We start from the raw sequence: 16,527 nt of genomic DNA, 5'->3' as shown, positions 1-16,527 counted from the left end.
GGTGAGCATGAATGGATTGATATAGAAGCGCAAAAGAATTTATGTGTTCCAAAATGGGAGTGGAAGTAATGAGGGATGTGACATGGTCGAAACGATGGTGGGGGTGGGTTGGCGATTGAAATGGCCGTGTGTGTGTGCGAGATGAAATCATGAAAATTATGAGTTACGTGAGCGTGCCGAAGGTTGGTGTGATTAAAGGATGTCAAAATCGACAACACAGCACACCAATTGGATTATACATAAGTGTGTGTGTGTGTGAGGTGATGCAAAAATGGCAGCAAAAAACAGGTAGGTAAAAGGAGGTTATGTTAGGAGCAAATAGTAAAATAGTAACGCGTGAGCAAGTGATTCCATTTGCGTGTGCGCACGTAGTATCGCAAGGGTTTTTTGACAGATGAGTTGACAGATGGGAGCGAAAGTGTCATTCGGTGATTGATAGAAACGGGAGTTGGTTGGTGTGTGGGATTGAACACGATTGAAAGGCGATTACGACAAACGGGGGATGAAAATGAGCGACATCGACGGGGGGGGAACGTGGGGTGACGAACGCAAAAATAGGAAAACGAATGTAATAATGGCGAGTAACGAACGAAACGGGTGAACGAATAATTACGAGCGCGCGTACGAAATGACAGTAAAGGTGTGTCGATGCAGCGGACGAGTAACGCAACCGGTAACGTAACGTAACGTAACGTGTGTGACGTGAGCAGCAGGAGGAGAGGAGAAAAGAAACGAAAAAAGAGATGCGGGTGACATCATTATAATCGGTTCGAACTACGGTTGTATTATTTAAGGTACATTTGCAAGAAGAGAAACAAGAGCATATATATATGTATACATATAGAGATAGAAAGAAATACAGAACGGAACGACGAACACAGGTGGAAACGCCGGAGACAAAACACAAAACAGGGATCTGCATATCAGGATCGTGTTGCTAGTGTTGTTGCCGCACAAAGCACGGACACACGGACAGATACGGATGTGTCTGGGTAGTGGGAGATAATAATAGCTGCCGAGCCGAGGCGCATGTAATTGTGCCACGCTCTCTCCCTGGGAATGCTTGGGCCCGCCATCTAACAGCAAGCACGTGCCGGCAGTGGTACAGAACTGGCGCAGGATTTAGACATTTGACAGCTGTCTTGTGGGACAGCATTCTGGTGCGGATACTACCACTACCGTTACTCCTGCTGTCACGTGTTGTGTTAGTAAGCGGGAAGCCTGGAGCTAGCGCTGTCAAGTACCCAAGGGAACTCGGGCCGTATTTTACCATTGCAGTGCAGTTTTTTGTTGTTTTAGCTTGGAGTTTTTGAGGATGGACAGAGGTGAGTTGGAATAGGTGGAAAGAGCAAGTGAAGCTTGCAACAACAATAACAAGGATTTCAAATAAAAACAAAAACGTTAGAAACGCATCAAGGACAGCGACACAGATAAACACATACACGAACAATAAAATTAGCAAACCTGAACGGGACGCGTAGTTGACGAGGGCGAACTCGAGCAGCGCCCCGAACACGAACGTCAAGCAGACGCCGGTCCACACGTCGATGGCTTTGGTGTAAGACACGGGCGGTAGCGATGCGTTGATGCCCGACGTTTGCGTCGCCATCGTGAGCAGGGTGGTGACGCCGAGCGAGACCCGCGCCGGCACAGCGCCCTGATCGAGCCAGAACGAGACCCAGGACACGATGACCAACATGCAGCAGGGGATGTAGATCTGGATCAGATAGTACGAGAACTCGCGCTTGAACAGCAGATCCACCTTCAGGCAACTGTATTCACCTGCGGAGAATGCGAAGAGGTGAATGTGTGTGTGTGAGAGAGAGAGAGAGAGAGACTCAGCGAACCAGACATGCAGCCAGAGAACCGACGTAATGGCGGCGATGGTCCCTGCACGCTTACCGGTGTTAGTTTTGCTGTTGCAGTAATCGGTCAAGAATTTCTCCAGCGTGAACCGGGGCAGATGCAGATTCTTCACCACCTGCACGGGATCGCCCTCCTTCCACAGAAACACTAGATCGGCCGTCGTCCAACCATCTGCGGATCAGAAGCACCGCACATTAGCATCCTGGCGTGGCGTTTCTTTCTGGCGTGTGCGTTACAGCGTCGGGCAACGGACATTTCGGAGCATGTTTTTTTGAGGTGGGGAGGTTTTTGTGTGTGTGTTGATGGGGACTGTGGGAGGATTATGGAAGGAGTATGGTACTAGGAACGAAGGACGCTTCTCGTAGTGTTTGTGCGCGTGTGTGTGTGTGTACGGTTTTTTGGTAAGAAAAAACGGTACTTACAACTTGCCATACGTAGCGAGCACACCTGACGATCCAGTGGGTACAGCTTGAGATTCATCGGGCAGGCCAACGTGAGTGAAATACGTATGCTATATAGTACCGATCCGTACGGGAAGATACGGATGTAGACGTTCGGCATAATGATGTTGTGGAAGTGACCTTCCTTCTCGTTCGAGAAGAACAAGTCAGGCATCCACACACGGTTTGCTTCGGTCAGTGTAAGGTACTTTAAGCGGCCTGCATGAAGAGCGTGGAAGAAGAAGGTGAAGACGGTGAAAGAGGTTGTGTTTGTGCGTGAGTGGATGAAGGAGAGAGAGAGAGAGAGTGAGAGAACTCGGTGGGGGCGACGAGTCCATTTTAATGGCAAAATCCGAATGGCAAATGGGACTATCTTTATAAAAGGAAACTTTCAAGGCCTGCTTCTCCTGCCCTGTCAGTGAGGGCTTTTTCCAATCCATTCTGACGTTTTGTGACGTTTCACCCTAACCACTATAACGCTTAGTTGAGAGATTGAGTATTTAAAAAAAAGCAAAGCAAAAAACGAAAACCCTGCGCCTTTTCAAAACTGGTGCGTTCAACTTTTCACATTTATCTTCTGATTAATTATCTGTCACGCTAGTAGCTAGCCGATCTAAGTCGCTCGGAAGGTCGGTCCACTGCGCCTCCGGGCGAGCATTGGCAATATCTGATTAAGCAGCAAAAGCAGCACCCGAGAAACAATAAATCTTCCATTCGGCCAGTTTTATTTTCCCCACTTTTGTCGAAATGGGTCATCGGGGAGTAGTTTAAAGAGGAATTAAATGTGCTAAGATTGGTATCAGAAGGAACCCAAATAAAAAAAGGCGTAGAAAATACGCTCTCCTTCGAGAACCCGGGGGTTCTGATTCTGCGAACTCTGGCCACGGGTGTTTGCTTAGGACGCGCGGGTTCGCCGTTCTTCCAATTTCTGTAGGATGCGGACAAGTCGTTAAGATTGTCGCGGGAGTATCAATTTTGATCCATTTCTTCGCGATGAGAAAAGTGGGGTTAAAGTGGTGGAGCCCTCCATACCAGACACGCTTGTGCCGTGTAGGATGGGTCTTGAGTTTCAACTACTGCATTGAACACGCACCACAGTCTCATCTAGTAGGCAGGGTGTTTTTATGTCAAAGACCTGTTTGAATATTTCAAGCTGAAGTTTGCTTGCTTTGGGTAGGGGTCGAAGATAGTACGATGGGGAGCAAAAGAAGGGGCGAAGGGGTTTGTTGTGAGAGTTGGTCGACGATGGTTGGTGGGTTGGTGGTAGGTAAATTATGATTGATATGTAAACTTTACAGCCCCTTGTTAGACATACACTGACCGAAGACCGAACGAAGGCGTAGACTGCGATAGACCGGAGTCGATGATAGATCCGTGTTTCATGGCCCTCGTCGACCAGCCCTTAAACGTCCTTCCGTACCGCTTGTTATCATTCATTTTTTTTTTCAAGTTGGTGTGTGTGCTTGTATGTGCGCGTTCGGCGGAGAGGTGTGCGTGGTTGTGTGCTTGTGCGTGCGTTGCCACGAGCTGAACCGACGACGACGACGACGACGGCGAGAACTCTAAAATCCTGGTAATGGTTTTCACATTTCGCACGAGGATAAACCATGGCCACACGATGGCGTCGTTTTGGTGCGTGGCTGATCGGTCGTCTATGTGTGTGCACTCTCTACGTCTCTACATCTAAACGTACATATTTATTTCTTGCCTCCACCGATTCGAAACGTATGGCCGAGGCCCGGAGATCAAATTGATTTCTGTCCCCAAATTTGGGTGATCAGAAAAATCGTCCATCGCTTCCGGGCAACGAAAAACGGGGCGGGATAGGGAACATGTGTTTACTGTGCGACTGTGTGTGTGTGTATGGCACACTGGCAGCCGGGGACTCATTTTATCAACATTATTGCCGTTTCTGTGGGACATCCCCTTCGGGGTACGGGATTTACGGAAATGATGAAGTGGCAAGGAAGCGAAGGAACCGAAAAACATGAGTTTTGGTTTATTTGCGCCGCGGGACTTTGGCGGGCCTTGGCGGTGGAGGTCAGGAGCTGGGGGGTTCATATTAACCGGAGACTCGCGAACACATACATACACTCCTGCCATACATACATATATATACAGAGCGAGAGATATATGTGGCGCTGCTCTCGGGAAGGGGCGTATGTGTCAATGTTTAAAGAATTGAACCGGAAATGCCGCACCGGTGGCTGAAGTTTTAGACGGAACGGAAGAACGGATTCGCTGCGAGATTGATGATGATGGAAGGGCGAAATATCAATATTTCGCTAGAGTTCGCGCGATTTTTTTCTCTCGAACCTGCTGATTGGCACCGTTCAAATAGCCGCCACGGGTTTTTTCTTCTTCCACTTCTCTGGTGACACGATTGGGGAATCCGTAGGGTCGAAGGTGACAGCCGCTGTTACTTCACCTCCTGGCCAAAAGGCTGGCTCGCTGGTAAAAGTTGTTCCGAAACCTTTCCCTCTTTCCCGCAGGGAACGCAAAGCCCTTGATTGGCACGTTCTTGGGGACGTTCTTGTTGGGTGATGTGTGTGAGTGTGTCTTTGGCGACTACAGAGCGTCATAGCCCTTGGGTTTGGATCGGTCGATGAAGCGTAATCGAATTTCGTCAGCAATCTAGGCATCTAGGCAAAGACGATCTGGGTGGTGGCGAAACGGGGGTTTGGTTTCTTGCTTCTTCCTCCGGTGGGAAGAATTTCAAGTTTGTTCCGGTAATCGATGGTGCTTCGGAAGCATTTTCCCTTCGCCTGTGGAAGAGTACCGGAACTGCGAAACAAGCACGTGCGCGACGTTTGATCAGTGGGTGGGTGAGAAAAAAGCCGGGACGCGATCCCGGGGATTGGCTTTGGCTAGTAAACGATGGATTGGCAAAGGCAATGCGGTGTGCCTGCATGTAGGCGCTCCGTCAGCAACGACAAGAAGCGGGAAGTTGGGAGCCGAGAGAGAGAGAGAGAGGCTTGGCGGTAACATTATTATGGCCTCCCACACGCCCATCCCATCCCACATCAAACGAGTGGCAACCCGAGTGTAACATATCGAATTTACGATCGAGCAAGGGCGATGAAAATGATTTTCGGGTACAGCCAAGCCCGAAGAGTCCTTTTTCTGGTGGGCTGAAATTCTGGGGTGGCGGTGGTTTGGCGCAACCCAAAGCCTTCTCTAATTTCCCCGCTAAAGGAGATGATTGAAACGCTTACGACGTTTAGGCGAAAATTTAATCGTGTACAACGAGCCCGCCGATTGGGACGAAGGTTTTATCGAGGGCGGCAGGATCAAGACACACACGCGCAGGAGCTGATGTTTGTCTACACACCGGTGAAAAAGAGGGCCTCTGATCCCAACCGGTCCAAAAAGAAGAATTAATATTTTCAAGATGTCAAAACGAGATGGACCTTGTAATGAAATCTGCTGCGGAACAAGGGGCGCTATAAAGATCGTCGTGAGGGTTGGACAGATTGAAATTTGCCATTCCAAAAACTGGGCAAAAAGTCTTTACTGAACCGGTACGTTCAGTACGGTTCTATTAACGCTATTTAGCAACAAACGGCCTTACTTACCTCCGATGTCATCGAACTTTAATCGTTCGTCCAGCCACTGTTCTCGGAACGTGAGCTGTACACTGTACTCCTACGGGGTCGTCATGATTTTGTTTTTTTTTTTTAGCCAGAAGGTTGTGGTGTGCATAGTTTTTGTTGTGTGTGTGTATGTGTGTAGTTTGTTCAGAATTTCATTGTTGCAATGTTATTGGTTGGAGATCAACGGGTTCGATGCATCATAGTTCGATGATAGACGATACGGGCGCGCGTTCGGTGGCCGGCCATGTTGAGAAATGAAAGAAAAACGGCATTAGTAACGTGTCACCCCATCTTCCCACTGTATGGGGTAGTATGTAAACGTGTGTGCACTTAATCTAAGGACGGCGATGAATTTGTGTATGGAGTTTCTTTGTTAATTTTATTATATTTTGAGGAGGGATTTTTAGGGTAATTTTTGGTATGATTATTAGGGGTGGTTTTTTTTAAACAAACAAGAGCTAAGTTTGGTTTGGTAAGGGGGCGGGGGAGGTGGGACAAGATAAAACGAGAGAGAAAGAGCAAGAGAGAGAGAGAGGTGGGGTAGTTATGGAGCAGCTTAAGGAGTTGGTGGAATCTATTTCACTACAAGGGCAGGTTCGATGCAGGGCAGTTTTTGTCAGGTAAAGGTCGTCAGGGGTGGTTTGGGTTGACAGGGGGCGTAGGGTGAGGGACCAAAAACCAAAAAGTATATAAAATCATGTTTTCCGGTCTATTGTACTATCTTGGGTTAGAGGGATTATTGTTCGGGAGTAGCATTTTCCTTAACTAATTTTTTTTCGAATGTATTCCTCCCACTAGCTGATGCCTATACAATCGATAAACCGCAAAACATTCCAGGGGAAAAAAGGGAAGGGAAGAAACGTAAGTTTGTTTCTCTAATTGAACGAAATATTGTGTAAATGTGTGTGTGTGTGAGTGTGCGTGAGGATGGAATCGAACTTTCCCTAGAAGATTTCCCTCGCTGGATCAGTGGGACTCTCTAAATGGGAGCTCTAAAACCCTTCCGAATCTTGCCGGGGAATCGCTTAAAACACACTACAATAACACTATGAGCTATGTTCGGGGGAATAGAGGGGGAGAAGGGTTGGAAAGAAAAAAAAGGAAGGAAAAACCCTCGAAGTTGGGTTAGTAGTTTATATGGAGCTTGCAGCAAAAAATGGGAAGAATGTCGATATTTAATTTAAAATACCCTTATCTGAGATCGTACCGGAGAAGGATGAGACATAAAATGAATAAAAACAAGGGATGTGGATGGAAAAGGAGGAGAAAGGAGAAGGGGAGGAGGGGCGGGGTTTGAGAAGGGAAAATAGTTTCCATCCAGCTAGGTCACACTGTTGAACCATCATGGATGAGTCACCATGATGTGCTCTTGTCTAAATAATTAATACATTGGAATGAGTTTGGAGAGTCGTATTGAGATTTTTTTCCTCGTCTTTTGCTGGAAACTATGAGAAAAATACTGTTTTTTTCATTTTTGATATCGTACTTAAAAGAGAGAGAGAGAGAGAGAGAGAGAAAACGAGGAAAAGACAGCGGATGGAGCGTGAAAAGACAAATTACTCGAGGTAAGAAAATGAGATCAAAAGTGAAAAAGAACAAAAAATCAATTCTAATCGAAGAAAACTCGTGTAAGAGCGATATTAGAGGTAATTACTAAAATGGAAAACGGAACTTCCTATAGTAATTTGCAGAAAAGTTGGGAGAGAAAAATTGAGACTGCGAAAAATAGACGATAGAAAGAGGAGAGAAAAACGGCTGTGGTACGAAAGGACGTGGAAAGAAAAGGAGGGGGAAAAATGGGGGATCAGAATGTTAAGAATGTTGATCGAACGGTGGATCGGTTCCGGTAAAAATATCGGGGTTAGGTGGGTTTGATTTTCCAGGAAGTTTTGGAAAGTTCGGTTTCGATAAGAGCACTGGTGGAGTGTGTTGGGTTTTGTTTTTCGGTCTGTTATCTCCATCTAATGGAATGGACGTATTCCGGGGGATGTTTTGGGTAGTTAAGCGGACGCGGAAAAAGGTATGTAAATTAAAGCTCGAATAAAAAACCGTACGTTATTACCAAAGAAGAAGGGGGGTTTGGTGTGGGAAAGTGTAGGAAAATCCATGAACCATTGAAAGCTTGTTTGTTAGACAGTGTGCTTGGTTGGTTGAGGAAAAACAATAACTGGAGAATGAAAAACAACAATCCATAGCTGGTGGTAGGCGGTTGGGCGGTATTGTGGAGTAAAAAGGGGTAACGTGAAAAAGGCATTCCGCGGAAGGGGGTTGGGTGTTAAAAGAAAACCCAGGTAGATAAAATAGTTTTTATCGCAATGTTTCTCACTAAATAGTAAGAACGCTTTTGATCATTTCCTGCGCAAAGAAAGGAAAATACAAATGGGATAATGTTTGTCTAGTTTTGCGGCCCAACCCCCTTTCTTTTCCGGGTCCAATTGTGCACTTTTTCACGTGCTGAATGTTAAGGGGTTTTACGCCCCCCCTTTTTTTTGTTTTCCAACAGACAAAACAAACGTTCATGCAGGTGAAAACAGGAAACAGAGAGCAAGAAACCAAGAGAAGAGGGGTTTGGGGTGGCAAGGAGGAAGGGCAGGGGGTGAGGGTTAGTTTTATTTCCGGTCCCTGCTAGGGGGCTAGAAATCGGGACAAAAAGGGTATCGTCCTGTTGTGCGCATTCAGTACGCCCTTTTCTTGGCGTTGGTGAAGGGGGCTGGGTGTGTGTGTGTGTCACGTGAGGGTAGAGGTTTTAAAAATTTAAACCGGTTCTTTTTGTGTTTGTGGTTCACTGTACTGTTTTTTCTTATCTAAAACAATTTCCAATTTGGATGGCGGAGTGTAAGGGTGCGCCCATGCTAAAGGAAACCATTACTGATAAGGAGATTGTTCGATGGAGGAGCACGAGGAGCAAGGAGCAGGAGGGTGGCGGTGGTGAAAAATAATAAAAAGACAACATGCAATCCCTGTCATGCCACATGCACAAGGCACTTCGCTAGAACATGCGCTAGGTGACGTGCAGAAGCGCAGACATGCATGCACGAGCATCATGCACCTGGATGAATTGGTCTCGCGCGCTCGAGACACGCTGGGCAGGCATGGCAAGGCAAGAAGGACAACAACAGAACTACGGTCACGCATGCCACATGCAAGATGCGATTTATCGAACCATGCAAACAAAACCTGAGAGGGTGGAGGGGAGCAAATGCATTATTTTTTTCTTTTGGGTAAGGGTGGTTTTGTGAGCGTGCCCATTTTTATCGTGCTTGTTATTGTTTGCAGAAGCACGAGCGTTTCAAAGTAATGGGAGAGAGAGAGAGAGAAAGAAAAATGTACAGGACCAAATTCTAATTCTCTAATGCCATCATGCGAGAGAAACATTTCATGCGACAAACAGCAGTTGGTTGCTACTACGATCACATGCTCTACCACGATGCCAGATAGGGTTGGAAACGGATGGTGGGAATGGTGGCTACAGCATGCAACAATCATCATCATCAACATCATGCATTATCATCATTCGCATCATCATGCTGCTGCTGGTACTGCTTTCATCGTTATCTACTTTCGCGTGCCCATGCTTTCGTGCGCACTACATGCATTCATGCACCACATGCATACATTGAAGGCAGATCTAGAAGGCATGCATTGCACGTAGAAGAAAGAGAGAGAGATAGAGTGTGTGTGTGCAGGTACGTGTGCTTCACGAGATGCGCATGCAGCTAACCATACGTGGTGCATCCGTTACATCTACATGTATGGAGGTATCTAGAGAGAGAGAGAGAAAGAGAGAGTAAGAGGAGTCGCCGAAATGTTCGCGCGACCATGCATTCGCGGAACGTATTTGTATTGGTTTTTTCTTCTTTTCTTTTTTTTCTGTTAAAGTTTCATCTTTGCTTGCTAGGCTATTATTCCATGGCGGGGTTTTTTTCAGAGCGAAGTGCTGGATCACCCGTAGTTAGATCCCACGTACGCCAAGGCGGAGATACCCCATACGAAGACGTACGAAGAAACGGGGGTCTGAATAGGGTCCGCCTAGGGGTGGGTATGGAAGAAAGACGCCTAGAAAAAAAAAGCAAACAAACAAGTACACACTCGGTAGAAGGAAAGGAACGGAAGAAAACAAAAGACGACTACGTTGAAACCACCATCTTGTTTGCGTGTCACTCGATCGGCAGAAGGAATTGGTTGACCTGCTTCTGTTTTTGCAGACACGTTGGACGGTGGTGATAGAAGTAGTAGTAGTAGTTGTGGTAATAGTACTGGTGAAGACATTGTCGACTATTACTGTAGCTTTTTTGGGGCACTTCGGTTGCCTGGGAAACTTAGCTTCATTTCGAGAGCATTCAGATGATGGTTAAATAGTTCTGAATGTGTGTAGTAGTAGTAGTAGTAGTGGTAGCTAGAAAACAACATCCCAGTGTCTGTTCCGTCTGTTTTGTAAGTTGTTTCGTATGGATAAAATAGTAAACATTGTAAATAGTAGATAGAAAACAAAGTTTATGAAGGTTGGTGTCATTAGTTTCAGTCATTTTTTGGCACACAGTTGAAGTCATGAAGGTGGAAACGGAGTGACGGTAAGAACTTCACTCTACTCTTCAATCAGTGGTGGTAGACACACTCAACTCAACACAAGCTCAGTAAGTGGCTTGACAGCTGCTGTCACTTTGACAGCTCCGACACGACCATCGTAGACTGGTAGTCTGGTTTGAAGCAGTTGAGCTGTCCGGCTCTTAATCCTTCACTCCATCTCCACCTTCGTCATCCTTCCTTTCCTGTCTTCCGGTCAAAACTCTAGTCCTCTTGGTCTTAGTGTACACGTCACGTGGGTTTCTGTGTACCCAGTCTCCAAACTTGGCAAATCGTTTGTCCTGCTGTTGTCTTAACATACATACAAACACACGTACAAACACACATGACGCACACACACACACTTACAACACACATACATACACACTAGGGCGGGGTGAGTGCACACGCTTTCCCGTTACACGGGGTGCATTTTTTCACATTCACCATTCACAGTATGAGAAAAATGAGCAATTTGAAACTTGAAACGAAAGTACCAATAAACAAAAATGGAAAAAATACATAAAACGGAAAGAATGTCAGGAAACCATAAAAATTCTGAAGAAGAAATATTTGATTTGATTACAGCAGCGAGAGCTTTACGGTTGGTTTTGGGGATGGTTCGTTGGTTGGTTGATTCGTACGGATCCACGCTGTATCACGGCAAATCAATTCGTTGAGCTGCGCCAACGACAGCTGCTTGTGGTGTAAATTTTCTCTCTCTGTTTTTTTTTTTGTCATGTCGTGTTTTGTGTTTGTGTTCCTTTCTTTTTCAACAACTTTTTAGAGACTTATTTGATGTAGCTTTGGTTGGTGTGTCTTTTTCGTTTGGTTCGCGATTGCATTGATCTGTTTGTATTATATTTTTCCCGGAGCACACGGGAGCGCCATTCAATGTTTATGGACCAACCAGGTGCACTTCTTCCGTATCGGTTGTGCGAAGAGGAAAGCATTTTCATCGTTTGCTTGACAGACAGAGGCAACTCATTAATTTATACTACATATGGGGAAAGCTTTCCAGACAAAGTTTGATCAAACATTAATCAATTATGCAAAATGCGATCATGAGGCGTGTGTGTGTGTGTGTGTGTGCAGCAGTTGGGGAGGTTGGGCGGATGAGTTTACGGCGCGTTGCTGGCCCGGTATGGAACGAACGAATTTTCCTTCAAGAAGATTCCAGGTGCTTGATTAAGTGTGCTGCCGGGTGCGGAATAATTTACACCGGTCGTGTGCTGTGTGCTACGGTGTTGTGTATAAAGTTTGTATGTGTGTGGGTGTGAATGAGAGAAAATGACACATTGAGGGGGGGGGGGGTGAGGGGTGTATGGCACACAGTAACGATGAATGAAGCGGGTTAAGAGGCGATAAGGAGCAGCGAGCTGCAGCCGGAAGTGCATGCGTTGATGGTGTGAATAAATGAATGCGATGATGATGACACAATAAGCGTTAATTAAAAACTAGAATGTAGTGGTAGCGCCAAAGATGTCGAGAGGAACGAAGTTTGTAACGGGTCGTGAGACAATTTGAGTTTAATTTTATAGTTCCTCTATTAAGTCCTTAAACAATCCGTTCTCGAAAAAGGTTAAGCCTTTTCTTGGTAAAATTTACAACTGACCTGGGTTTCTTATCACTATAAAGTAATCACCCCATTTCCATTGTGCTCATGTGGCTGCAATTTAGTTTGAAAAATTGCATTAGCTTGTCCATTTTAAGACCCCGATCCGACCACTTTATTTCTAGCTCATGGAGCGAGCCAAACAGGCGAGCTATCTGCCCACAGTTGAGGGGGGGCAAAAGCGTTTGAATTAGTGGCGCTTCTTCTGCCCCGCACCAAGAAGCAGGAGACTAGCTCCGCCTTACACTTTGTTATAATAAAACAAAGCATCCCAAAAAGGTTCCCGGCAATGTCCGGGAGGCATGTGCGCCGGCCCTCGGACCGCTGCCGCTGATGATGACGATGATGAAGATGAAGATACGGACACTGATGCACTGCTGCTGGTACTGCTGCTGCTGCTGCTGCTGCTGGTCGTGGTGTCATAATTTATTCTCGCTGGTTTTGTTGCGGCCAACGCCGGCCCCCTTTGGTCAGCCAACGGTCGGTGGAAAGTAGGTAGGTAGGTGGTAGGTTGGTGGGATTTATTTGCATTCATTTTTTATCACAAACCACCAATGCAAGACGCGACCATCGCGCACGAGTTATTGCATTATTCAACGACTTGAACAATGCGGTTCGCATTCGTGTTAGCATGCTGCGGCTGGGAACGGTTTTCGCCTGTTACCATATTTTATTCCACGCCACACTTCTGCTCGGTGTGATAGTGATACGGTGCCGTGTGCCCCCCCCCCCCCCCAGGATTAAGTGCGTTTTGCATCGGTGTACGAAATGTTTGTACTGGCTGTGCAAATGAATGGTAATTTATGCTTCAGAAATGGTAGAAAAGAAAGCAAGCGCCAATGCAAACCACCATCTTAATGTTTACAGAAATCAAGCTTGTTATCGTTGCACCAGTCTCTCAATAACTTGGTGTGCGGCTTAAAATGCAGCCAGAGATAGTGGGCGATAGTGCCGTGTGGCAGCACATAAATATAGCTCACCCCAGCTGTGTAAGCCGCTCGCTTTCGCTGGTAAGTGGGAAGGAAGTTTTGCCATCTCTTACCACCCCCCTCCAACTGCTTTCCCTCGTACCAGATTGACAACCGATTCGATGAGCTTTATCTGTACGACCACAATTCGTTGCAATATTTAGCTCGTGCAATTTCGGGAAATTGAACCACCGGCAAGGAAATGGATTGCAATCGTAAAGTAACGTCAATAAAATAAACGAAAACCTGCCCTTCTTCATGAAGCGAGGTCGGAAAGCGGTGGGGGCAGGGGGGGGGGGGGTTGGTTGAGGGGTTAAATTTTGCAAATGCTAACCGATTCCACTCTGGAGCTCCGTACCGGGAGTTGGACAAAAAAAAAACTGAAAAACCTTGGTAGCAAACCTGGGGAAACGGTGTTCGATCGTCTGCATTTTGAATGTGGTCGAGTGGTCAAAGCACATTCAGTTCCGAGTGTCGGCTGAGCGCAAGATGCTGGGGCAGAACCGCGGTGTGTGTGTGGCAGATAAAAGCGAGCGAGCGAGCAACATTTCGGGATGGTTTTAAAGTTAATTGGAAAAGTTTTCCTGAAGCGATCATACGCTCCTGAACTCGGTCGTACCGGCAGGCTGGATGGTAGGAGGGAAAGGGGGTGGTAGCGGAACTTTCAAAATTTGTGGCCAATGCATGCATTCTCCCAGCAGCAGCAGCAGCAGCAGCAGCACCAACCGGGTAAGATTTTGCGCTCGGGACAACCGGCTGCCAACCTGGGCCGGGTAGGCTGACTTATGGCGGATCGATAACCGTAAAATGCACTTTACTAGGGAACTTTCCGAGCCAATAAATGCGAAAAACCGGACTGGTGGCGCTGTGTGTCGTTCGTGAGGATTCGTTTTTTCTTATTACGTTTCGGGGTTTTTTGTTCTTCTTTTTCTTCCTGTTGGTTCCCGCTAGAGCAAGCGAAGTAGTAGCACTCGAAAAAGCTCCCAGCGAGATCGACTGGACAAGGCGTCGGTCGGTGCAAATTTAATAGCTTATTAATTTTACGGTCCAGAGTTTAAGCTGGTTCGAACCCGGAGGTCGGTCGCTCGTTGTGTCTCGTTGAGATAATTCTACCAGCAAGTTTCTGTTTAGCTCTGAGTGCCATTTGGTGCGCATTTGAGCTGTATTTTTATTTCCATAAAAATGGTTTCAAATACAAGCAATCAAACCTCGGTAAACTGGGTACAACGGGCCAAAGTGCTTTGAATGTAGGTCGTCAGTTGTTTGAAATCTAATCCGCCTTAAGGACGAAGATATTTGTGCCTAGTGACAAGCATAATAATTTACAGGATAAAATTACCACCCGTGGCTTGATTGTACATGTTTTTGGTTTTACATTGGCTCAGCTCATAAAATCACGTGTCCGTAATGGAGACGCCCGGTACTTTACGACAATCCTTGGCGTACCATTATCGTGCATTAGCGTGTGCATTCGCGCTGGGGCATCTTGCACACCACAAGGCAATTTACAAAAAGTTTCACTTTAAATCAATCCAACAAACGACCGTACAGCACCAACAAATCGTCATTCGGCGAACCGAGCCAGGTTCGCCCAGCGATGGAGACGCCTGGTGATTTGTAAAATTTGCTACGAAAGCAATCACGCACCCATTCACGGTTTCGGTGCTGGCTTCCGGGAGGTTTTTGCAGCGGTACCCGGGTACCGCTTAATGAGATGTAAATCTTCCATCCGGTTTTCGCCGCTCGCTGAAGGGTTTTGGAACCCGCTTTACGCCAGCTTTGTTAGGCTGCCAGTCGCTTTTATTTCTCTGTTGTTTGTCGCCCTTACCGGAGCAGAAGGTCAGCTCCCTTCTTCGTTGCGCCGAAGGTCAGCTGGTGTGTCCCGAAGTGTGTCCCTGTGTGTGTGTGTGTGAGTGGATTTTTTTTTCGTCCCGTTCCAAAGGCAGGGTACGCTAATGATGTCATTCGTAGGCGGAAGCAGCAAACAGTGCTTGACAATCGTGTCAAGTGGTCGGGGTGGCCACCCCACATGCACGGTCTGTTTGGTCTTTGAAATAGTAATCCCCACCAATACCACCAACAGTCACCCGGACAAAATGTTGTTTTGCAGCCGGTTGGCAGCGGAAATGGTGATGAAGATGATGAGGATGTTTTGTGAATTATTTTGCACAGGGGTTCAAATGCGCGAAACACACACACACACACACACACACACACACACACACACACACACACACACAACCGCCTAGGCGCTTGGAACGGTACGAACGGGCGAAAATGTAAATGTGCTCATCAAATCAGAACCTTGGATTTGATTAGCATTTTTTTTTTGCTGTTGGTTTGCTGCTGCTGTTTTTGCTATTCGTTGACGGTACTGTTCGCGCATGCTGCATGCTACTTTCTGTTTTCGCAGGCCGAGCCGGCACACCTGCTTCGGTTTTGGGCTGGTGCTGCTGCTTTTCCAATTCGCCATAGGTAGACGATAATTAATTCTAGCGAAAATTTTTGCATTCGTTATGTATCTTTCGCTCGTTTCGTCTCGTTCTGGCTTGATTGGATTATTGCTGCAAGTTGGGAGAGAGAGAGAGAGAGAGAGAGAGAGAGAGAATGGGACGAGCGAGAAAAGCTTGAGCTTGTTACCTAACGAGCTGCGCCAAAATTGACAAATTATTATCACTTTTCCATGTGAAGAAGTTGTGACGCGATAAGTTTAACGCGACAATTAAACGAAACGAATCGATTTAGGTTTGTTCCTATTGAATGAAGACATGATTGTGGTAGTAATAGAAACAAATAAAAGTAGAGGGAAATAGAAAGGGCTACATGAACACTGAAATCAAACAACAATAATTGTAGAAAAACACAACCCCAAGATACAGAGGTTTAGATCAGGTTCAGGTAGAACGATAGATATGTACAGTGTTTAAAAGAGAGCGAATTATGATATGTTGGAAGTAAGTGAAAGGAGGACTCGGTTGTTAGCTATCGTTAATATCTCAAAGCTAATATATCTTGGAACGCAACAACTAGATAAGGACAAATTTACATACGGACATCGAATGTTCTAATCTTATATCTCGTCATGGCGTTGGGAATCATCAGCTAGAATGGCCAGACGCTAATGGCAATTAAATCGTAGTTATGTATTTGGCGTAGTATGGACGAGACAACAGTTAGACGACGAAATAGCAGAATGTACGATTAGAGTAAGTATAGGATTATACGTCTTTAGTACAGCTCTCAAGTGTTGTAGCCTAGAACATAGAACGAGCAACGAATGAAGACACAATGGCAAGGATAGATGGAGTTGATGAATGAATAAGTGGAATTTGTTCAAGTGAATGAATAACTACGCAGATGTATGCATGAATGGTGTGTTTTTTAAGTGAAGGATAAATAAAAAAGTTTATACCAAATTTACCATTAAATATAAAAAGCAATGATCAAATGGTGAACATTTAAAAAAAAAATTGAATTCAAAC

General features: G+C 46.0%; 1 protein-coding gene across 19 annotated transcripts in view; it reads right to left on the bottom strand.

Annotated features, from left to right (window-relative positions):
• Positions 1 to 16,527, bottom strand: part of LOC118506428 (glutamate-gated chloride channel) — a 91,196-nt gene that overhangs the window by 5,411 nt on the left and 69,258 nt on the right. For 13 of the 19 annotated variants that reach the window (XM_036043546.1, XM_036043534.1, XM_036043545.1 and 10 more), the window contains exons 6-9: positions 5,882 to 5,951; positions 2,289 to 2,525; positions 1,903 to 2,037; positions 1,465 to 1,782 (exon numbers count right to left, since the gene is read on the bottom strand). In XM_036043546.1, coding sequence (XP_035899439.1) covers positions 1,465 to 1,782; positions 1,903 to 2,037; positions 2,289 to 2,525; positions 5,882 to 5,951 — 760 coding nt within the window. Of the gene's footprint in view, positions 1 to 1,464; positions 2,038 to 2,288; positions 2,526 to 5,881; positions 5,952 to 12,927; positions 12,933 to 16,527 lie in introns of those variants that run through there. The other 6 variants (XM_036043530.1, XM_036043533.1, XM_036043529.1 and 3 more) reach the window with 2 other exon arrangements.

Source organism: Anopheles stephensi, chromosome 2 (genome assembly GCF_013141755.1).
Source record: "Anopheles stephensi strain Indian chromosome 2, UCI_ANSTEP_V1.0, whole genome shotgun sequence".
Taxonomy (NCBI): Eukaryota; Metazoa; Arthropoda; class Insecta; order Diptera; family Culicidae; genus Anopheles; species Anopheles stephensi.
This window is presented reverse-complemented; position numbering and strand designations above follow the sequence as displayed.